Source organism: Hemiscyllium ocellatum, chromosome 41 (genome assembly GCF_020745735.1).
Source record: "Hemiscyllium ocellatum isolate sHemOce1 chromosome 41, sHemOce1.pat.X.cur, whole genome shotgun sequence".
NCBI classification, from domain to species: domain Eukaryota; kingdom Metazoa; phylum Chordata; class Chondrichthyes; order Orectolobiformes; family Hemiscylliidae; genus Hemiscyllium; species Hemiscyllium ocellatum.
Window position 1 is genome coordinate 315893 of NC_083441.1, and position 23671 is coordinate 339563.

Genomic DNA, 23671 nt, shown 5'->3' on the forward strand with positions numbered 1-23671 from the left:
CCTTGCTGATCTTTGAGGGGCCCTATTCTCTCCCTAGTTGCCCTTTTGTTCTTAGTATATTTGTAAAACCCCTTTGGATTTAACTGTACACCTACTGGTGTCTCTCAGTCCCCTCTCTCCCTCACAGGGAGATATCTGTACACTGACTGGTGTCTCTCACTCCCCTCTCTCCCTCACGGGGAGATATCTGTACACTGACTGGTGTCTCTCACTCCCCTCTCTCCCTCACAGGGAGATATCTGTACACTGACTGGTGTCTCTCACTCCCCTCTCTCCCTCACAGGGAGATATCTGTACACTGACCAGCATCTCCTGGTTCCCTCTCCACCTCACAGGGGTATGTCCACACATTGACTAGTTCCCTCAGTACACCCTCTCTCTGTCCCTGTCTCTCTCTGTCTCTCTCTCTCTGTCTCTCTCTCTCTCTCTGTCTCTCTCTCTTTTTCTCTCTCAGGGACATATCTGTACAGTGACTAGTGTTTCTCATTCCCCCCTTTCTCTCTCAGGAGATAACTGTACGCTGATTGGTGTCTCTCAGTCCCCTTCTCTTTCAGGGGGATATCTGGACACTGACTAGTGTCTCTCTGTTAACCCACTCTTTCTCTTTCTCTCTCTCTCTCAGGGACATATCTGTACAGTGACTAGTGTTTCTCATTCCCCCCTTTCTCTTTCAGGGTGATAACTTTACACTGACTGGTGTCTGTCAGTCCTCTCACTCCCTCTCAGGGAGGTATCTGTACACTGACTGGTGGATCTTAGTTCTCCCTCTCTCTCTCAGAGGGAGCCATCTGTACACTAACATTTGTCTTTCAGTCCCCTGTCTCCTCGCTGGGAAATATATGTACACTTACTGCTGTCTCTCAGCTCTCCCTCTCTCTCTGAGGGATATATCTGTGCACTCACTGTTGTCTGTCAGTTCTCCCTCTTTCTCAGCGATAAATCTGTACACTGACTAGTTTCTCTCAGTCCCTTCTCTGCCTCTCAGGGACATATCTCTACACTGACTGGTGTCTCTCAGTTCCCCTTTTCCCTCTCAGGGAGATCTGTGTAAATTGACTGGTGTCTCTCAGTACCCTCTTAACCCTCCCACAGCGATGTCTGTCTGTCTGTCTCTCTCCCTCGCCCCCCACCCCCTCTCTTAGGGGGATATCTCTACATTGACAAGTGTCTCTCAGTTCCCCCTTTCCCTCTCAGGGAGATCTCTGTAAATTGACTGCTGTCTCTCTGGCACTCACTCCCTCCCAGGGAGATGTCTGTGCACTGACTGGTGTATCTCAGTCCTCTGTCTCCTTACAGGGAGATATCTGTACACTGACTGGCATCTCTTCGGTCCCTCTCTCCCTCACAGGGATATGTCCATACACTGACTCGTTCGCTCAGTGCTCTGTCTCTCTCTCTCTCTCTCTCTGTCTCTCTCTCTCTGTCTCTCTGTCTCTCTCTCTCTCTCTCTCTCTGTCTCTCTCTCTCTCTGTCTGTCTCTCTCTGTCTGTCTGTCTGTCTCTCTCTCTCTCTCTCTCTGTCTCTCTCTGTCTCTCTTTCTTCTTCTCTCAGGGACATATCTGTACACTGATGGTGATTCTCAGTTCCCCCCCCCCCCCTCTCTTCCAGGGAGATATCTGTACACTGACTGGTGTATATTAGTTCTCCCTCTCTCTATGAGGGAGCCATCTGTTCACTAACATTTGTCTTTCAGTCCCCTCTCTCTCTCCCAGGGAGTTATCTGTACACTGACTGGCATCTCTCAGTCCCCTCTCTGCCTCACAAGGATAAGTACAAACACTGCCTGGTTTCCCTCAGTTCCCTCCTCTCTCTCTCTCTCTCTCTCTCTCTAAGGGACATATCTAGACAGTGACTACTGTTTCTCATTCCCCCCCTTTCTGTCTCAGGGAGATATCTGTACACTGACTGGTGTCTCTCACTCCCCTCTCTCTCTCTTTCTCAGGGAGATATCTGTACACTGACTGGTGTCTCTCACTCCCCTCTCTCTCTCTCTCAGGGAGATATCTGTACACTGACTGGTGTCTCTCACTCTCCTCTCTCTCTCTCTCTCAGGGAGATATCTGTACACTGACTGGTGTCTCTCACTCCCCTCTCTCTCTCTCTCAGGGAGATATCTGTACACTGACTGGTGTCTCTCACTCTCCTCTCTCTCTCTCTCTCAGGGAGATATCTGTACACTGACTGGTGTCTCTCACTCCCCTCTCTCCCTCACAGGGAGATATCTGTACACTGACTGGTGTCTCTCACTCCCCTCTCTCCCTCACAGGGAGATATCTGTACACTGACTGGTGTCTCTCAGTCCCCCCCCTCTCTCCCAGGGAGATATCTGTACACTGACTGGTGTCTCTCAGTCCCCTCTCACTCCCTCTCAGGATAATATCTGTACACTGACTGGTGTCTCTCACTCCCCTCTCTCCCTCACAGGGAGATATCTGTACACTGACTGATGTCTCTCAGTCCCCTCTCTCTCTCAGGGAGATATCTGTACACTGACTGGTGTCTCTCAGTCCACTCTCTGCTTCACAGGGATTAGTCCAAACACAGACTGGTTCCCTCCTCCCCTGCCCCCACCCCAACCCACTCTTTCTCTTTCTCTATCAGGGAGATCGTGGGCGGCACGGTGGCACAGTGGTTAGCACTGCTGCCTCACAGCGCCTGAAGACCCGGGTTCAATTCCCGACTCAGGCGACTGACTGTGTGGAGTTTGCACGTTCTCCCCGTGTCTGCGTGCCATGCTAAATTGCCCGTAGTGTTAGGTAAGGGGTAATGTAGGGGTATGGGTGGGTTTCGCTTCGGCGGGTCGGTGTGGACTTGTTGGGCCGAAGGGCCTGTTTCCACACTGTAAGTCTAATCTAATCTAATATCTGTGCATTGACTAGTATTTCTTAATTCCCCCCCCCCCACCTCTCAGGGAGATAACTGTACGCTGACAGGTATCTCTGAGTTCTCCCTGTTTCTCCCTCAGGGAGATATCTGGGCACTGAATGGTACATTTCACATCCCTTTCTCGGAGATATCTGGACGCAGGCCCTCTCGGTTTTTTGACTTTTGATTCTTATTCCACCGTTTGCCTTTGTGATATTTAAACCCCGGCCCCCCTGAATTTGACCAGTGTCTCTGGGTGAATCGTCTCCAGATAATCCCATTGGGTCACTGCCTCATTTTTGCCACTAAGTTACTGAGGGTGACCCGCTGCCCCCCTCTCCCCTCGGATTTGCCGAATTATCGGGAGGGCTAATGGAATGGTACCTTTTACCACAGGATGGCCCGAGTACAGGAGTCTGGCTTCAGTTGTGTCGGAGCTTGGTTAAGGCCACTCCTGGAGTGCGGTGGGGACATTTGAACCCTGACCTCAGGGGGAAAGGGAAGAGTGAGTGAGAGAGTGTGTGTGTGAGAGTGAGACAGTGACTTTGAGTTTGTGCAGCCATCTTCCCCTTTTTAACTCACTAGATTCAAAGATGCCATCCACGGGCATTAGAAACACACGTTTTATTGGCATTTCTGGAAGTCCCAGTCACATATAATATCCCTTCACAATGCACAACTTCAAGCTGTGCTTAATTTAGAATAAATTACTCTTGTAAAAATATAATGGACAATTCCTTCATGTAAATGAGCATAAGTTAAAAACCGATAGAAAATAGAGCTATTTAAATATTCAAAATATATTCCTGGTGTCTGCAGTGTCGGAAACGTTTCACCCTGTTTGCATTCCCAGCCCCAGATGGGGCTCGAACGGTTTTCAACAGGGATTTGCTATGTAAACACGTCACGCTCGGCAGCGCCATCGGGTGGTCAGAGGGTTGGAGTGCAGTGTGACGGGTTTCCCAGACAAAAGCTGATGCTGGAGATCAGAGTCAAGATTCGAGTGGCGCGGGGAAAGCACAGCAGGTCCGAGGAGCAGGTAAAATCGACGTTTCGGAAGAGTCAGCGTTGGCACCACGGCTTTTCGTGAATGATCTGAATCGGCCGTGCTCAATTGCCCATTGTGTTAGGTCAGGGGTAAATGCAGGGTCTGGGTGGGTTACTCTTCGGAGGGTCGGTGTGGACTTGTTGGGCCGAAGGGCCTGCTTCCATACTGTAGGGAATGTAATCTAATCATGACGGAGCTGAGGGCTCTTCCTGATAGAACATTACAGCGCAGTACAGGCTCTTCGGCCCTCGATGTTGCACCGACCTGTCATGTAGCCCATCTAACCTACACATTCCACGTACGTCCATATGCCTGTCCAATGACGACTTAAATGTGCTTAAAGTTGGCGAATCTATGACCGTTGCAGGCAAACCATTCCATACCCTTACTGCTCTGAGTGAAGAAACTACCTCTGACATCTGTCCTATATCTATCAGCCCTCAGTTTAAAGCTATGCCCCTCGTGCTCGCTGTCAACATACTTGGAAAAAGTCTGGATTAGAGGTGCTGGAAGAGCAGGCAGCATCCAAGGAGCAGTGAAATTGACGTTTCGGGCCAAACTGCTGTGCTCTTCAAGCACCTCTAATCCAGACTCTGGTTTCCAGCATCTACAGTCATTGTTTTTAACCTTTTTTTTACATACTTGGAAAAAGGCTCTCCCTGTCCTCCCTATCTAACCCTCTGATTATCTTGTATGTCTCTATGAAGTGTGATGAAGCCCTGATGAAGGGCTTATGCCCGAAACGTCGAATTTCCTGTTCCTTGGATGCTGCCTGACCTGCTGCGCTTTAACCAGCAACACATTTTCAGCTCTGATCTCTATTAAGTCACCTCTCAACCTTCTTCTCTCTAACAAGAACAGCCTCAAGTCCCTCAGCCTTTCCTCATAAGACCATCCCTCCTTACCAGGTAACACCCAGCTTTGAGAAAGGGTCAGTCAGACTCGAAACGTCAGCTCTTTTCTCTCCTTTACAGATGCTGCCGGACTTGCCGAGATTTTCCAGCATTTTCTCTGTTTTTTTGGGTTCAACATCCGAGTAAAACTCCTCTGCACCCTTTCCAAAGCTTCCACCTCCTCCTTATAATGCGGTAACCAGAACTGGACACGATACTCCCAACTCGATATTCCTGCTCCTCGGACGCTGCCTGACCTGCTGTGCTTTTCTGGCACCACTCTGAAATTGTGACAGGCCGCTTGGGAACGCTGCCGTGGGTGGGGGGTGGGTAGGGGAATGGGGAGCAGGAGAAGGGCTGGTGACACACGAGAGAAAGCAAGGCCTGAGCAGTGACACTGTTTCTGTACGAGGTCTATGGCAGAGAAGTGCCACGTTATGTTTGGTCAATTTGAACCGTTAAGGTCAGCCACTGTCGATCCCTAGGTCAACAGTCGCGACAGGAGTGCAAAGGTTGGCCGCCATCTTCCCCCTCAGGCTGGGAAGCTGTTGGAGAGGAGTGTCAGATCCCTCAGGGTCCGCTCGATCCAGCGGGCGTACTCCCGGCAGACGATGTATCCCCGGAGCTTCCTCTCGAAGTCGGAGGAGCCGTAGGCCTCGGAGTCCAGGGGCTCGCCCAGGGCGGGGAGGGGCTGAGCCAGGGCCTCCAGCAGGGAGCCCAGGTTGGCCACCAGGCCCTGGAGCTGGGTCCGGGTGAAGGCGAGCTGCTCGGTCAGCTGCCCGGGGCCCCGGCCCAGGCCCAGGGCCTGCAGGTCGTCCAGCACCAGCTGCAGGTACTCCAGCTGCAGGCTGTAGGCCCGGTAGTTTCCCGCCAGGCGCTCGCCGTCCGTCAGCCGGCGCCAGGCCAGGTACCCGATGGAGGACGAGGGCAGCCCGACGAGGGTCACTTCCGGGAGGCGGAAACCTGGCTCGGAGAACGGGAGGCCCATCGCTGTGAGCTGTGGAGTAGGGGAGAGAGAGAGAGAGTGAGACGGGGGGGAGCGGGGTTGTCATGGAAAACACCAACATTCAACACAGGCCCCAGGCAATGTTTAATACACACAGGGGAGAGAGAGCTTTACCCTCAACGATCAATCCCCACATCCCCACTCTATCTCTGTAGCCACCTTCCAGACCCTACACCCCCTCTCTATCTCTGTAACCTCCTCTAACCCCAACACCCCCTCCCTATCTCTGTAACACCCTCTGGCCCCTACATCCCCTCCCTATCTCTGTAACCCCCTCCAGCTCCAACACCCCCGCCCTATCTCTGTAACCCCCTCTAACCCCAACACCCCCTCCTATCTCTGTAACCTCCTCTAACCCCTACACTCCCTCCCTATCTCTGTAACCCCCTCCAACCCCTACACCCACTCCTATCTCTGTAACCCCCTCCAACCTCTGCACCCCCTCTCTATCTCTGTAACCTCCTCTAACCCCCACAGCCCCTCCCTATCTCTGTAACCCCCTCCAACTCCTACACCCACTCCTATCTCTGTAACCCCCTCCAACCTCTGCACCCCCTTCTATCTCTGTAACCCCCTCTAACCCCCACACCCCCTCCCTATCTCTGTAACCCCCTCCGGCCCCTACACCCCCTCCCTATCTTTGTAACCCCCTACACCCCCTCCCTATCTCTGTAACCCCTCCAGCCCCTACACCCCCTCCCTATCTCTGTAACCCTCTCCAACCCCTACACCCCCTCCCTATCTCTGTAACCCTCTCCAGCCCCTACACCCCCTCCCTATCTCTGTAACCCTCTCCAACCCCTACACCCCCTCCCTATCTCTGTAACCTCCCTCCAGCCCCCACACCCCCTCCCCATCTCTGTACACTGACTCGAAACAAGTTGCGGACAGTGAGAGAGCTCATCGCAGCGTACAGCAGGATATCATAGAGTCATAGAGATGTACAGCACGGAAACAGACCCTTCGTTCCAAGCTGTCCATGCCGACCAGATATCCTAACCCAATCTACTCCCACCCGCCAGCGCCCGGCCCATATCCCTCCAAACCCTTCCTATTCATATCGCCATCCAAATGCCTCTTAAGTGTTGCAATTGTTCCAGCCTCCACCACATCCTCTGGCAGCTCATTCCATACACGCACCACCCTCTGTGGTATCGATCGGTTGGAAAGGTGGGCGGAGATATGGCAAATGGAGTTCACTCTGGACAAGGGTGAGGTGGCCCACTTTGGGAGGTCAGTTCACAAGGGGAAGTTATCGTGTAAATGGCTGGACCTTTAAGAGCACTGGTCTTCGGAAGGATCTTGGGAGTACAAGCCCACAACTCCCTGAACATGGCAAACTCTCGGATGAGCTGGGCAAGAAGGCATACGGCTACTTGCCTACATCGGTCGGGGCATTGGTCACAGGGAAACAAAGAGGAAAGAGAGTTCCTGCCCAGGAACAGGCCCTTCGGCCCCACCGGTCCCAGATCTCCCCCAGTCGGAAGAAAAGCTCCCCTCCACGGCTCCCCTCGGCCGTCAATGTTTGATTAGTGACTGTGGAGCTGGTCAGCATCCTCCCGGACTCTGGGATGCCCATCTCCTGTCAGCATCCGAGGAACACAGTGGTCAGGTCAGGCCAGCAGAGCGAGACCGAAGGAGGGAGCGTGTCCAGTTTCTGGAGGGGGGTACAGAGATAGGGAGGGGGTGTGGGGGTTGGAGGGAGGTTACAGAGATAGGGCGTGTGTGTGGGGGTTGTAGGGAGGTTACAGAGATAGGGAGGGGGTGTGGGGGGTTACAGAGATAGGGAGGGGGTGTAGGGGCTGGAGGGAGGTTACAGAGATAGGGAGGGGATGTGGGGGTGGGAGGGAGGTTACAGAGATAGGGAGGGGGTGTGGGGGTTGGAGTGGGGTTACAGAGATAGGGAGGGGATGTAGGGAGTTACAGTGAAAGGGAGGGGGTGTGGGGGTTTGGAGGGGTTTACAGAGAGAGGGTGGGATTGGAGGGGTACAGAGATAGTGAGGGGTGTACGGGCTGTAGGGGGTTACAGAGATAGGGAGGGGGTGTAGGGGTTGGAGGGAGGTTACAGAGATAATGAGGGGGTGTAGGGGGGTTACAGAGATAGGGAGGGGGTGTGGGGGTTGGAGGGAGATTACAGAGATCAGGAGGGGGTGTAGGGGGTTACAGACATAGGGAGGGGGTGTAGGGAGTTACAGAGATAGGGAGGGGGTTTGGGGGTTGAAGGGAGGTTACAGAGATAGGGAGGGGGTGTGGGGGATTACAGAGATAGGGAGGGGGTGTGGGGGTTGGAGTGGGGTTACAGAGATAGGGAGGGGGTGTGGGGGTTGGAGGGAGGTTACAGAGATAGGGAGGGGGTGTGGGGGTGGGAGGGAGGTTACAGAGATAGGGAGGGGGTGTGGGGGTTGGAGGGAGGTTACAGAGATAGGGAGGGGGTGTGGGGGTGGGAGGGAGGTTACAGAGCTAGGGAGGGGGTGTCGGGGGTTACAGAGATAGGGAGGGGATGTGTGGGTTGGAGGGAGTTTACAGAGATAGGGAGGGGGTGTAGGGGGCTACAGAGATAGGGAGGGGGTGTGGGGGTTGGAGGGAGGTTACAGAGATAGGGAGGGGGTGTGGGGGTTGGAGGGAGGTTACAGAGGTAGGGAGGGGGTGTGGGGGTTGGAGTGGGGTTACAGAGATAGGGAGGGGATGTAGGGAGTTACAGTGAAAGGGAGGGGGTGTGGGGGTTTGGAGGGGTTTACAGAGAGAGGGTGGGATTGGAGGGGTACAGAGATAGTGAGGGGTGTACGGGCTGTAGGGGGTTACAGAGATAGGGAGGTGGTGTAGGGGCTGGAGGGAGGTTACAGAGATAGGGAGGGGGTGTAGGGGCTGGAGGGAGGTTACAGAGATGGCGAGGGGGTGTAGGGGCTGGAGGGAGGTTACAGAGATAGGGAGGTGGTGTAGGGGCTGGAGGGGGTTACAGAGATAGGGAGGGGGTGTAGGGGCTGCAGGGGGTTAGATCTTCTATCTAAAACTGCCGTCTAATTTACAAACCGATAGGAAAAAGAGCTACTTAAATATTCAAAATATATAAGGTAAAAACAAGGACAGCAGGTGCTGGAAACCAGAGTCAAGCTTAGAGCGGTGCTGGAAAAGCACAGCAGTTCAGGCAGCATCCGAGGAGCAGGAAAATTGACGTTTCCGGCAAAAGCCCTTCCTCAGGAATAGAGGCAGGGGGCTTGCAGGTTGGAGAGATAAATGAGAGGAGGGTGGGGGTCGGGAGAAAGTAGCATAGAGTCCAATAGGTGAGTGGGGGTGGGGATGGAGGTGATAGGCCTGCAGGAAGAACGTCTCATCTTCCACCTCGGAACACTTCAGCCCCACGGCATCAATGTGGACCTCAACAGTTTCCACATTTCCCCTCCCCCCCCAACCTTGCTCCAGTTCCAAACTTCCTGCTCAGCACTGTCCCCATGACCCTGTCCTACCTGCCTACCTTCCTTTCCACCTATCCACTCCACCCTCCCCTCTGACCTATCACCTCCATCCCCACCCCCACAGGAGAGAAAGAGAGAAAGGGAGAGAGCGAGAGAGAAAGAAAGAGTGAGACAAAAGCTTTTCACTATGCCACGGTACAAGTAACAATAAATTCAATTCAAGTTCGGATTCAAAAAGAGAGAGAGAGCAAGAGAATAAGCAACTTTTGCAGACCCAGGGACAGAAATACAGAGAGAGCAGCGACATAAACCGACAAGAGACTCGGGAACCTGAGGGGGCCAGATAGGATTCGGAAGAGTTTCTCGTAACTTTGTTCCTCAGACAGTGGGTTTGTTTCACTTTGGGGCTGAAAATGTGTTGCTGGAAAAGCGCAGCAGGTCAGGCAGCATCCAAGGAACAGGAGATTCGACGTTTCGGGCATAAGCCCTTCTCGAATCTCCTGCTCCTCGGATGCTGCCTGACCTGCTGCGCTTTTCCAGCAACACGTTTTCAGCTCTGATACTCCAGCATCTGCAGACCTCACTTTCTCCTTGATTCACCTTGGGACCGGCTTGTACCGTATCGATTCGACCGGTTCATTATTGCGGGCAAATTCATTCCTAACGTTCTGGTCAGAGTTGTCTGTCGCTTGTTCAAGCAAGGAAGAAAGACACCAGCATTTAGACACGGATGTGAACACGCTGACAAGACAGGGATACAGAGTATGTGCAGGCAGATGAGGTTAGTTCAGAACGGGCTCTCATGTTCAGCACAGACATAGTGGGCCGAAAGGTCAGATATTCAACGTTCTGCCATCAAGTCGTAGAGATGGACAGCACAGAAACAGACCCTTCGGTCTGACCCATCCGTGCTGGCCAGATATCTAATCTAGTCTCTTTTGCCAGCACTCAGCCCATATACCAATCCAAAGATGTGGGATGAGGGAGGCAACGGTCCCTGTGAAACGTGAATCAAGGTGGGGAGGGGGAAATCATTTTGATGGTGGGGACAGTCCGAGAAAAACAGGGCGGCACGGTGGCTAGCACTGCTGCCTCACAGCACCAGGGACCTGGGTTCGATTCCCACCTCAGGCGACTGACTGTGTGGAGTTTGCATGTTCTCCCCGTGTCTGCGTGGGTTTCCTCCGGGTGCTCCGGTTGCCTCCCACAGTCCAAGGATGTGCGGGTTAGGTGAATTGGCTGTAGTGTTAGGTGCGTTAGGCAGGGGTAAATATAGGGAATGGGTCTGGGTGGGTTACTGTTTGAGTAGGGGCGGGTGTGGACTTGTTAGGCCGAAGGGCCTGTTTCCACACTGGAGAGAATCTAATCTAAGCTATTCATAGAGCCACCCAGATGCCTTTTCAATGCTGTCCAGAAAGTGTTTTAAATTCCCTACAGTGTGGACACAGGCCCAACAAGTCCACACTGGCCCTCCGAAGAGCAACCCACCCTGACCCGTTCCCTTCCATTCACCCCTGACTAATGCACCTAACACTACGGGCAATTTAGCATGGCCAATTCACCCTAACCCGCACATCTTTGGGCTGTGGGAGGAAACCGGAGCACCCGGAGGAAACCCACGCAGACACGGGGAGAACGTGCAAACTCCACCCAGACATTCACCCGAGGCTGGAATCGAACCCGGGTCCCTGGCGCTGTGGGGCGGCTGTGCTAACCCCTGAGCCACCGTGCCGCCCCGTTTACCCAGGACTGTCCCCTGCCATCAAAATGATTTCCCCCTCCCCACCTCGATTCACGTTTCACAGGGACCGTTGCCTCCGCGACTCCCTCTTTCGGGTCCACAGCCCCTTCCCGACTCCTGCGTCCACCAGCGGACCCTTCCCCTGCCGCCTCAGGAGGTGCACAATCTCCCCCCTCCTCACCTCCGTCCAAGGCCGGAAAGAATCATCCCGAGTCCAGCAGAGATTCAGGGATACTTCCTCTAATCTGAAGGGTTACATTTGTCGCTGCCGATCTGGTCTGCTCCACATCGGACAAACCGAGCGCAAACTTAGCTGGCTCGGTGGTTAGCACTGCTGCCTCGCAACGCACGCGGCCTGGGTTCGATTCCAGCCTCTGGCGACTCTCTGTGTGGAGTTTGCACGTTCTCCCCGTGTCTGCGTGGGTTTCCTCCGGGTGCTCCTGTTTCCTCCCACAGTCCAAAGATGTGCAGGTCAGGGTGAATTGGCCACGCTAAATTGCCCGTAGTGTTAAGGTGCATTAGTCTGGGGTAAATGCCCAGTAATAGGGTAGGGGAATGGGTTTGGGTTGGGTTACCCACCGAATGGGCAGTGTGGACTTGTTGGGCCGAAGGGCTTGTTTCCACGCTGTAGGGGATTCTATTATAAAAAGAAAACCTGGGGACGGATTCGGGGAACGTTTACGGTCTATCCGTTCCAATCGACCTCACCTTCTGAGCGGCAACCATTTCAACTGACCCCCTCCACCTCCTCCTCCTCCTCCTCCCCTAACAGCAAGTCTGTCCTGGGCCTCCCCCCGCGTCAAGGCCCCACCTCATCTGTCCACCTCGACAGCTCACAAGCATTCGGCATAACGTTCACCAGCTCCCAAATCTCCTCATCCTAGGCTCAACCGCCCCTCCCTCTCCCCCCACCCACCACCTTAATCTGAACCCGACCTCAGAGAGATGAACCTCATGGAAACAAACCCTTCGGTCCGGCTCGTCCATGCCGACCAGCTATCCCAACCTCAATCTCGTCCCAACTGTGGCGCAGTGGTCAGCACTGCTGCCTCACAGCACCAGGGACCCGGGTTCGATTCCAGCCTTGGGCGACTGTCTGTGTGGAGTTTGCCCATTCTCCCCGTGTGGGTGTGCTCGGGTTTTCTCCTGATATCCAAAGATGGGCAGGAGTGGTGAATTGGCCACGGCAAATTGCCCATGGGTGTTAGGTGCATCAGTCAGAGGGAAACGGGTGGGTTACTCTGCGGGGGGGGGTCGGTGTGGACTGGTTGGGCCGAAGGGCCTGTTTCCACACTGTCGGGAATCTAACCTAATCTAATCACCCTGTAAACCCTTCCTACTCATGTCCCTGTCCAGATGCCTTTTAAATCCTGCAACTGTACCAGCCTCCACCACATCCTCTGGCAGCTCATTCCACACACGTACCACCCTCTGCGTGAAAAAGTTGCCCCGTAGGTCTCTTTTCTATCTTTCCCCTCTTCACCCTAAACCTATGCCCTCCCTAGTAGTGGACTCCCCCAACCCCAGGGAAGGGACCCTGTCTATCTACCCTGTCCATGCTCCCTTCTGTTATGTGTCCATCTTCCTTCCCGCCTCCCTGCTCCCCCTCTTTCCATGACCAATCCCGGCCTCCTCCTCCCTGTATCCGCCAAGTGCCACCCCACGCTCCATTCCCCCACGTTCCCCCTTCCTGGATATACTTTGCAAATTTCCCCCTCTTCCCCCCCCACCCCCGCCTGAAAGGTTCCGACCTGAAATTAGATTAAGATTAGATTACTTACAGTGTGGAAACGGGCCCTTCGGCCCAACAAGCCCACACCGACCCGCCGAAGCGCAACCCACCCATACCCCTTACCTAACACTACGGGCAAAAATGTTGACTCCCGCTTCCCACAATGCACCAGTTCTGCTCTTTCTCTGCCCTGCCATCTCTGCCCCACTCCCCACCCCCAACCGGCATCACCCTCACCCTCGTCCCCGACGCCAACCCCAAAGGGCACTGCCCTCTGATGGTGATACTCACGTAGGAGCTCAGCAGGGAGGAGGCTTTCTCCTGCAGGAGCAGCACCAGGTCCCGGGTCTGCCCGATTAAAGTGGGCACAGGAATGGGCGCCCCCTGGGGGTGACCCAGCAACTGGATCAGGAGAAGGCTCAGGATCCCTGGAAGAAAAGGGGCGGGGGGGGGGGGGGGGGGGGGGGGGAGGGGAGGATTGGGTGGAGAGGGAGAAGGAGAAGATGAAAACTGGATTATACTCTGTGGCTCAGGGGCCGATCCCCTCCCTCCCTATCTCTGTCACCTATTCAAGCCCCCCCACCCCCTCCCTGTCTCTGTAACACCCCCCATCAGCCCCACCTCCTCCCTATCTCAGTAACCCCCCATCCCCTCCATACCCTCCATCCCCTCCCTATCTCTGTAAACCCCCACCCCCTCCATCCCCATCCCCTCCATCCCCTCCCTATCTCTGTAACTCCCCTCCATCCCCCCATCCCCTCCATCACCTCCCTATCTCTATAACACCCCCATCCCCTCCCTATCTCTGTAACCCCCCCATCCCCTCCATCCCCTCACTATCTCTGTAACACCCCCATCCCCTCCCTATCTCTGTAACCCCCCTATCCCCTCCATCCCCTCACTATCTCTGTAACCCTCTCCGGCCTCTACACCCCCTCCCTATCTTTATCACCTATTCAAGCCCCTACATGCCCTCCCTATCTCTTTAACCCCCTCCAGCTCCTACTCCTCCTCCCTATCTCTGTAATCCCCCACACCCTCTCCCTATCTCTGTAACACCCTCCGGCCCCTACACCCCCTCCCTATCTCTGTAACCCCATCCGACCCCTACACCCCCTCCCTATCTCTGTAACGCCCTCCAGCCCCCACACCCCCTTCCTATCTCTGTAACCCTCTCCGGCCTCTCCACCCCCTCCCTATCTCTGTAACCCCCTCCGGCCTCTCCATCCCCTCCCTATCTCTGTAACCCCCCCATCCCCTCCATCTCCTCCATCCCCTCCCTATCTCTGTAACCCCCCAATCCCCTCCATCTCCTCCATCCCCTCACTATCTCTGTAACCCCCCCCATCCCCTCCATCCCCTCCCTATCTCTGTCACACCCTCCAGCCCCTAAAGCCCTCACTTTCTCTGTAACCTCCTCACACCCCTCTATCTCTAACCATGAGCTGTCAGAGTAGAGGTCAGGGCCATTCAGCCGATCAGAGCTGCGCTGCCGTACGATTACGGTGATAGGTTTTCCGACCCCATTATTCCGCTTTCGCCCCGTGACCTTTGATCCCCCCCCGGTGATCAAGAACTCATCAACCTGTGTTTCCAATATACTCAGTGACCTGGCCTGCACATAGATTCGCCACACTCTGGCTAAAGACGTTGCTCCTCGTCTCCGTTGTTTTTTAGATGACATTCCCGACAGTTCGGAAACAGACCCTTTGGCCCAACAAGTGCACGTTGGCCCTCCGAAGACTTATCCCCCCAGACCCATTCCCCCTACCCCATATTTACCCCTGACCAAACATTAGGGGCAATTTAGCATGGCCAATTGACCCTGACCTACACACCTTTGGACTGTGGGAGGAAACCGGAGCACCCGCAGGAAACCGGAGCACCCGGAGGAAACCCACGCAGACACGGAGAGAATGTGCAAACTCCACATAGACAGTGGCCCGAGGCTGGAATTGAACCCGGGTCCCTGGTGCTGGAAGTGAGTAGTGCTAACCACTGTGCCACCGTGCCCCCCCTTTAATCTGAGGCTGTGCCCTTGGATCCTCATCTCTGTTGCCATTGGCAACATCTACCCTACGGCTGCTCTGCCCAGGCCGATTCAGTCTTCCGAACGTTTCGATCCGATCCCCCTCACCACCCATTCGTGCTACTCAACTCCATCGAATATTGTCCCAGAGTCCTCAAACATTCCTCATGTGGTCAGCCTTCCATTTCTGGGATCGTGTTCACGAACCTCCATTTCAGGGCCCATACAACTTTCCTGAGCTATGGCGCCCAGACTTGCTCCCAATACTCCCCGGCTGGTCTAACCAGAGTCCGGTCAAGCCTCAGACGTGCATCCCCACTTTTATATGTGAGACCTCTCGGGACTAGAGAGGGTTACAGAGGTCGGGAATGGGTGAGGGGCAGGAGGAAGCGACAGAGAAAGGGGTGTAGGGGCTGGAGGGGGTTACAGAGATAGGGAGGGGGTGTAGGGGCTGGATGGGGTTACAGAGATAGGGAGGGGGTGTAGGGGCTGGAGGGGGTTACAGAGATAGGGAGGGGGTGTAGGGGCTGGAGGGGGTTACAGAGATAGGGAGGGGGTGTAGGGGCTGGATGGGGTTACAGAGATAGGGAGGGGGTGTAGGGGCTTGAGGGGATTCCAGAGATAGGGAGGGAATGTAGAGGGTTCCAGAGATAGGGAGGGGGTTTAGGGGCTGGAGGGGGTTACAGTTATAGGGAGGGGGCGTAGGGGTTGGGGGTGTTGCAGAGATATGGAGGGGGTGTCGGGGCTGGAGGAGTTTACAGAGATAGGGAGTGCCGTGGGGACTGGTGAAGGTACACTGAATTTGCTTTCCTAACTCCCGACTCAGCCTGCACATTGACCTTAAGAGGAACCAGGAACCAGGCGCCCCAGGTCCCCCATTGAGCCTTCTGAACTCTCTCCCCATTTTGAAAATCGTCCGCGTTTGAAATCTTCCTCCCAAAGCCTTCTCATGCTGTACTCCATCGGCCACTGCCTTGCCCTGTCCCCTCACCTGTCTCGATCTTTGTGAAGCCTCCCTGTCTCCTCAGTGCGACCGGCCCCTCCACCTAACATCAGCAAACCTCGCCAGAATCCTCGCTGTTCCTTCATCCAGCTCATTCATGTCGAAAGGGAAAAGCTGTGGTCCCAACACTGACTCTTCCTGATGAAGGGCGGGACGTCGATTTTCCTGCTCCTCGGATGCTGCCTGACCTGCTGTGCTTTTCCAGCGCCACTCTGATCTTGACTCTTGTGTTGTACCCCGAGTCCCCATCTTCCTTCCTGAGGTGACCTTCTGCCCATCAGCCAAGCGTCTATCCACACTAGTACCTTGCCTCTCACACCCTGGGCCCTTACCTGACTCAGCAGCCTCCCGTGCGGCACCTTAAAACAAAGGCCTTCCTGAAGTCCAATGTCCAGCCTGCCCATTACGTGGGTGGCATGGTGGCTCGGGGTGGCACAGTAGTTAGCACCGCTGCCTCACCGCACCAGGATCCCCGGTTCGATTCCCGCCCTCGGGCAACTGCCTGGGTGGAGTTTGCACATTCTCCCCGTCTCTGCGGGGGTTTCCTCTGAGTGCTCCGTTTTCCTCCCACAGTCCGAAGACATGCAGGTCAGGGTGAGTTGGCCATGGCAAGTTGCCCGTAGTGTTAGCCAGAGGGAAATGGGTCTGGGTGGGTTACACTTCGGGAGGGTCGGTGTGGACTGGTTGGGCCGAAGGGCCTGTTTCCACACTGTAGGGAATCTAATCTAATCGTTACCTCTGGAAAGAATTCCAACAGGTTTGCCGGGCCTGCCCTCCCGTTGACGAGAGCATGTCGACTTAGCCCCGTTCTCCCATGCAACGTCCAAGCATTCAGAAATGCCATCCTTCATAAGGGATTCCGAAGTCTGACCAATGGCCTCACACCGGCCTATAATTTGCCTCTCTCCCTCTTTAAGGAGAAAGTGAGGACTGTAATGCTGGAGATCAGAGCTGAAAATGTATTGCTGGAAAAGCGCAGCAGGTCAGGCAGCATCCAAGGAGCAGGAGAGTCGACGTTTCGGGCATGAGCCCTTCTTCAAGAATTAGAGCTTCTGGGCAGAGGAGATGACCAGGGGGGTACAGTGAGAGAGGGGACTCACTGAAATCCTTGTAGAGGGAGGAAGAGAGCTTCTTCAAGGAAGGCATCCTTGCAAGAGGATCCGCAGTAGGTTAAAATCTTCGAGGAGGAAGTGAGGTCTGCAGATGCTGGAGATCAGAGCTGAAAACGTGTTGCTGGAAAAGCGCAGCAGGTCAGGCAGCGTCCAAGGAGCAGGGCTCATGCCTGAAGAAGGGCTCATGCCCGAAACGTCGACTCTCCTGCTCCTTGGATGCTGCCTGACCTGCTGCGCTTTTCCAGCAACACCTTTTCAGCTCGCTCCCTCTTTACACAGGGAACATTACGTCAGCGATCTCCCAGTTCTCTGGGACCCTCCCTGACTCCAGAAGTGTCTGAAAGATCACGACTCAAGCCTCCCACTGCCTCTTCAGCCGGCTCCTTCAGAACTCTGCGGCCCAGTCTGTCTGGTCCAGGTGATTTATCCACTTTCAGACCTTTCGGTTTCTCTAGCACCTTTTCCTTGGTGACGGCCACCCTACTCGTCTCCGACTCTCTTGAAGTTTTGGGATGTTACTCCTGTTTCCCACCATGAAGACTGACACAAAGTACTTCTTCGGTTCCTCAGCCACTTCCTTGTTTCCCATTACTCCATCTCCCGTATTTTTTTCCAGCAGCTCAATATCTACTTTTGCCTCGCTTTTGACCCTTTATATACCTAAAAAGACCACTTGCAATCTTTCCCAATATTACCGGCCGGCTTATCCTCATATTTCATCTTAGACAATAGACAATAGGTGCAGGAGTAGGCCATCTGCCCTTCAAGCCAGCACCACCATTCAATATGATCATGGCTGATCATCCTGACTCAGTATCCTGTTCCTGCCTTATCTCCATAACCCTTGATCCCACTATCCTTGAGAGCTCTATCCAACTCTTTCTTAAATGAATCCAGAGACTGGGCCTCCACTGCCCTCTGGGCCAGACCATTCCACACAGCCCCCACTCTCTGGGTGAAGAAGTCTCTCCTCATCTCTGTCCTAAATGGTCTACCCCGTATGTTTAAGCTGTGTCCTCTGGTTCGGCACTCGCCCATCAGTGGAAACATGTTTCCTGCTGCCAGAGAGTCCAATCCTTTCATAATCTTCTCCCCCCTTCATTTCCTTCTTCGTTGTCCTCTGTTGGTCCTGGTCAGCTTCCCAATCCTCTGGCTTCCCATTCCCATTTGTCGCATTATGCATTTTCTCTTCTGCTTCCCTGCTGTCCCTGTCTCCCCTGGTCAGCCACGGTCCCCTCATCCTCCCTTCAGCACGCTCCTTTTCCCTCAGGATGAATGTTTGCCGTGTCTCCCGAATTATTCCCAGAAACTCCTGCTTTGCTGTCCCACTGTTCTTTCCTGTTGGGCTCCTCTCCCGGTCAATCCTGGTCAGCACTTCCCACCTCTGGGTATAATACAGATGGATCTGATTCCACTATTTCCCTCTCCAACTGCAAAATAAGTTTTGTCATGTTTGGATGCTGACAGGTTCCTTCACGTTAAGTTCCCTTATCGAGTCTGCATCTAACATCCTACTGTCCCCTGCATCCCACATCTTCATTCCAATTTCCTGCATTCCCTGCCTCACACTCTATCTCGGCAACTTCCAACTGGCCCTACACTCCTCCGTACCCTCCTCCAGACCCGACACGTCTCTGTATCTCTGTACCCTCCTCCAGACCCTCAACATTCCTGTATCTCTGTACCCTCCTCCAGCCCCTACACGTCTCTGTATCTCTGTACCCTCCTCCAGCCCCTACACGTCTCTGTATCTCTGTACCCTCCTCCAGCCCCTACACGTCTCTGTATCTCTGTACCCTCCTCCAGCCCCTACACGTCTCTGTATCTCTGTACCCTCCTCCAGCCCCTACACGTCTCTGTATCTCTGTACCCTCCTCCAGCCCCTACACGTCTCTGTATCTCTGTACCCTCCTCCAGCCCCTACACGTCTCTGTATCTCTGTACCCTCCTCCAGCCCCTACACGTCTCTGTATTTCTGTACCCTCCTCCAGCCCCTACACGTCTCTGTATCTCTGTACCCTCCTCCAGCCCCTACACGTCTCTGTATTTCTGTACCCTCCTCCAGCCCCTACACTTCTCTGTATCTCTGTACCCTCCTCCAGCCCCTACACATCTCTCTATCTCTGTACCCTCCTCCAGCCCCTACACATCTCTCTATCTCTGTACCCTCCTCCAGCCCCTACACGTCTCTGCATCTCTGTACCCTCCTCCAGCCCCTACACGTCTCTGTATATCTGTACCCTCCTCCAGCCCCTACACATCTCTGTATCTCTGTACCCTCCTCCAGCCCCTACACGTCTCTGTATCTCTGTACCCTCCTCCAGCCCCTACACATCTCTGTATCTCTGTACCCTCCTCCAGCCCCTACGCATCTCTCTATCTCTGTACCCTCCTCCAGCCCCTACACATCTCTCTATCTCTGTACCCTCCACCAGCCCCGACACGTCTCTGTATCTCTGTACCCTCCTCCAGCCCCTACACGTCTCTGTATTTCTGTACCCTCCTCCAGCCCCTACACGTCTCTGTATCTCTGTACCCTCCTCCAGCCCCTACACATCTCTCTATCTCTGTACCCTCCTCCAGCCCCTACACATCTCTCTATCTCTGTACCCTCCACCAGCCCCGACACGTCTCTGTATCTCTGTACCCTCCTCCAGACCCTCAACATCCCTGTATCTCTGTACCCTCCTCCAGCCCCTACACATCTCTGTATCTCTGTACCCTCCTCCAGACCCTCAACACCTCTGTATTTCTGTACCCTCCTCCAGCCCCTACACGTCTCTGTATCTCTGTACCCTCCTCCAGCCCCTACACATCTCTGTATCTCTGTACCCTCCTCCAGACCCTACACATCTCTGTGTCTCTGTACCCTCCTCCATCCCCTACACGTCTCTGTATCTCTGTACCCTCCTCCAGCCCCTACACATCTCTGTGTCTCTGTACCCTCCTCCATCCCCTACACATCTCTGTGTCTCTGTACCCTCCTCCATCCCCTACACATCTCTGTGTCTCTGTACCCTCTTCCAGCCCCTACACGTCTCTGGATCTCTGTACCCTCCTCCAGCCCCTACACATCTCTGTGTCTCTGTACCCTCTTCCAGCCCCTACACATCTCTGTATCTCTGTACCCTCTTCCAGACCCGACACATCTCTGTATATCTGTACCCTCCTCCAGCCCCGACACGTCTCTGTATCTCTGTACCCTCCTCAATCCCTTACATGTCTCTGTATCTCTGTACCCTCCTCCAGCCCCGACACACCTCGGTATCTCTGTACCCTCCTCCAGCCCCGACACACCTCGGTATCTCTGTACACTCCTCCATCCCCTACACATCTCTGCATCCTCCTCCAGCCCATTCACATCTCTGTATCTCTGTACCTTCCTCCAGCCCCTACACATCTCTGTATCTCTGTACCCTCCTCCAGCCCCTACACGTCTCTGTATCTCTGTACCTTCCTCCAGCCCCTACACGTCTCTGTATCTCTGTACTCTCCTCCAGCCCCTACATGCTGCCTGACCACAGAGCCCCCCCCCCCCCCCCCCCAGCCTCCACAAAACTCTACCATAAGAGCTTCAATATTGAGGGAGTCATGCACTGTTGGAGGGTCAGTGCTGAGGGAGTGGGCACTGTCAGAGGGTCAGTGCTGAGGGAGTGGGCACTGTCGGAGGGTCAGTGCTGAGGGAGTGGGCACTGTCTGAGGATCAGCGCTGAGGGAGTGGGCACTGTCGGAGGGTCAGCGCTGAGGGAGTGGGCACTGTCTGAGGATCAGTGCTGAGGGAGTGGGCACTGTCGGAGGGTCAGTGCTGAGGGAGAGGGGTCTGGGGGTCAGCCATGAGGGAGTGGGCACTGTCGGAGTGTTTCTCTCTCCCCTATCTCTTGCCGTCTCTTTTTCTCCTCTATTTTCAATCTGTTTTCCCTTTATTCCCTGATCATTGCCATTCCCCTTTGCTTGGCTTTAATTTTTGTCTCTCTCTTTTCCTCATCAATTTTCGGCAACCTTTTTCTGTTTCACGTCTTTATTTGGTCCTGTCTCACACCTTCCATTTCTCATTTCCCTTTCCTTCTGTCTGTTTTATCCTTCGTCCCGTTATTGCTTCAGTTCTTCCTCATGCCCGTCCTTTTATCCGACCTTCCTGACGTTCTTCCCACCTTCGTGTCAATCCCATCCGACTCCACTCCCTGCCCTGCACTCCACCCATTCACTCCTTCTCCCCATCCCTGTTTTCCTGCCTGGCCTCTTTCAGTTTTCCACCATCCCTCTTCCTCTCCCTCCGTCTTCTCTCTTCCTCCTTCTCTCTCCCTCTCTCTTTCTCTTTTTTCCCCATACTCTCTCTCCCTCTGTTGTTTTCCCTATCTGCCTTTCCTTCTCTCTTATCACCTTCCTTTAACTCTCTCTCTCTCACACACAGACACTGCGTCTCCCACACCATCTCTTTTACCCCATCTCTCACTCTCTCCTTCACTCACTCTCCCTTTCACTCCATCCCTCTGTTCCTCTTCCACTGCCTCTTCTTCCTTCTCTCTCTCTCTCTCTCTCCCCCCTTGTCTCCCACTCTCACACTCCCTATCTTCTCCTCCATCTCTCCTCCAGCTCTCCTGCTCCATCTCTCACTCTCTCCTTTACTCACTCTCCCTTTCACTCCATCCCTCTGTTCCTCTTCCACTGCCTCTTCTTCCTTCTCTCTCTCTCTCTCTCTCTCTCTCCCCCCTTGTCTCCCACTCTCACACTCCCTATCATCTCCTCCATCTCTCCTCCAGCTCTCCTGCTCCATCTTTCACTCTCTCCTTCACTCACTCTCCCTTTCACTCCATCCCTCTGTTCCTCTTCCACTGCCTCTTCTTCCTTCTCTCTCTCTCTCTCTCTCTCTCTCCCCCCTTGTCTCCCACTCTCACACTCCCTATCTTCTCCTCCATCTCTCCTCCAGCTCTCCTGCTCCATCTCTCACTCTCTCCTTCACTCAGTCTCCCTTTCACTGTTCCTCTTCCTGTGCTTCTTCCTCCTTCTCTCTCTCTCTCTTCCCTTCTCTCTCGCACGCCCTCTCCTCCTCTCCATCATTGTCTCTCTCTCTTGCCCATCTCGTGCTCCCTCTGTCTGGAGCTGACCTGCAGCAAGAGATGGTCATCTGCTGAAGTGCACAGTGCAAGGAGAGAGAGAATGGGAGAATGGAAGAGGGGATGTAGAGTGGGAAGGCGTGAGTGAGGAACTGAGAGAGGGAAGGATGGGGAGAGCAGGAAGAGAGAGACACAGGGAAACTAGAGAGAAAGAGTGGGATGGAGAGAGAAGGAAGAAGAAATAAAGAGAGAGGGAGAGATGGATGGGGACGAAGGAGGGAGAGAGAGAGAAGGAAAGAGAGATGGAGCAAGAAACGAAGGGGGTGGAAAAGGCAGAGAGGAAGCGAAACGCAAGAAGAGGAAAGAAGAGAAAGTGAGAGAGGAGAGAGAGAGATAGAAGGAGAGTGAGAAAAAGCTAGAGGAAGAGAGAGAGAAGGGAGGTAGGGGGAGAGAGGAAAGAAGGAGGAGGGAGACTGAGATAGATTGAGGGAGAGAGAGAGAGAGAGAGAGAGCAAGTGAAACGCAGGGGAAGAAAGAAAGAGGGGAGAGGAGGGAGGGAGAGAAGCAATTAAAGAAAGAGAGAGGAAGAGTGAAATAGTGAGAGCGAGGGAGATGAAGAAAGAAACAGAAAGAGAAGGAGGGAGAGCGACAGGAAAGAGGAGGTGAGAGGAAGAGAGCGAGAGGAAATTGAGTGATGGCGAGAGCAAGGGAGGGAGAAAGGAAGGGAGGGAGCGCTGTGGATGGGCCGAGACACAGGGAAGATGGAGAGAAAGAATGCGATGGAGAGAGCAGGAGGAAGAAATAAAGAGAGAGAGAGAGAGAGATGGATGGGGATGAAGGACGGGGGGGGGAGGGGGGAGAGAGAAGGAAAGGTGGAGGGAGGAAATGAGAGAGGGAGAAGAAAGGAAGAGAGAGAGAAAGAGTGTAATGGAAAGGGGGGGGGACGAAATAGAGAGAGGTAAATGGAAATAGAGGGATGGAAGGGGGGAGAGGAAGAGAGGGGAATTAGAGAGCAGGGGAATGTTGAGAGAATGCTTGTCTTACCTCGCAGATCCTGCATTGTGAGCTGACTTTGGTGCCTGCACCTATGTTGAAAGTTTGAATGCTTCTGAGTGTGGGTTTGGGTGACATCGAAACCCTCTATAAATACCTCCCTGAAACGGAAAAGCTGGTTGATCACAAACTCCCCAGTCCACCCCCACTGGGGTGATTGTGTCTGACAACACAGTCTGTGTGGATATTTAAAGAGATTGTCTCTTAACCTCTGTCTGGGAGAGCCACATGTGAGGAAAGGGAACTCCCGTGAACACCTTTCTCGAATGGGCACTTATTTCCGTTCATTACTCACCTAGGCATTCCGTCACAGGGATTACTCAGCGCATTCTTCACTATTACCATCACAGGCTCCAGGTTCTTGAAAGAAATGTGACCAAACTGTGATACAAACCAGCTCTTTCACAATCAGAGGCTGAACTCTGTGAGTGTGTGTGTGAGAGAGATGCCCCATCACCATCCATGGCTACATGAATCAGGCTTGATCTTTTTGCATGCATGCACACCCACACATAGATTCACACACACACACAAAGAGACTTGCAGACTCACACACACACACACACACACTCACATACACACACACTCACACACACACACACACACACACACACACACACAGACTCACATACTCACACAGACTCACACACACACACACACTCACATACACACACAGAGACTCACACTCACACACAGACTCACACACCCACACATCGATTCAC

At 54.0% G+C, this 23671-nt stretch overlaps 1 protein-coding gene across 1 annotated transcript; it reads right to left on the bottom strand.

Annotated features, from left to right (window-relative positions):
* Window positions 1–5338: 5338 nt before the first annotated feature.
* On the bottom strand, window positions 5339–22997 carry LOC132834618 (cardiotrophin-2-like). The gene is made up of 3 exons (XM_060853516.1): window positions 22941–22997; window positions 12990–13126; window positions 5339–5803 (listed from the first exon to the last, which is right to left on the bottom strand). The coding sequence occupies exons 1-3, from the start codon at window positions 22954–22956 to the stop codon at window positions 5339–5341; spliced, it is 618 nt and encodes a 205-aa protein (XP_060709499.1). The 5' UTR covers window positions 22957–22997.
* Between the last annotated feature and the right edge of the window lie 674 nt (window positions 22998–23671).

What these genes read in the sequence shown, in the direction of transcription:
- LOC132834618 (XM_060853516.1), bottom strand. An exon ending in CCTCCCTGCTGAGCTCCTAC is followed by an intron (nt 5,804 to 12,989) that starts GTGAGTATCACC and finishes CCTACTCCACAG; the next exon opens with CTCACAGCGATGGGCCTCCC.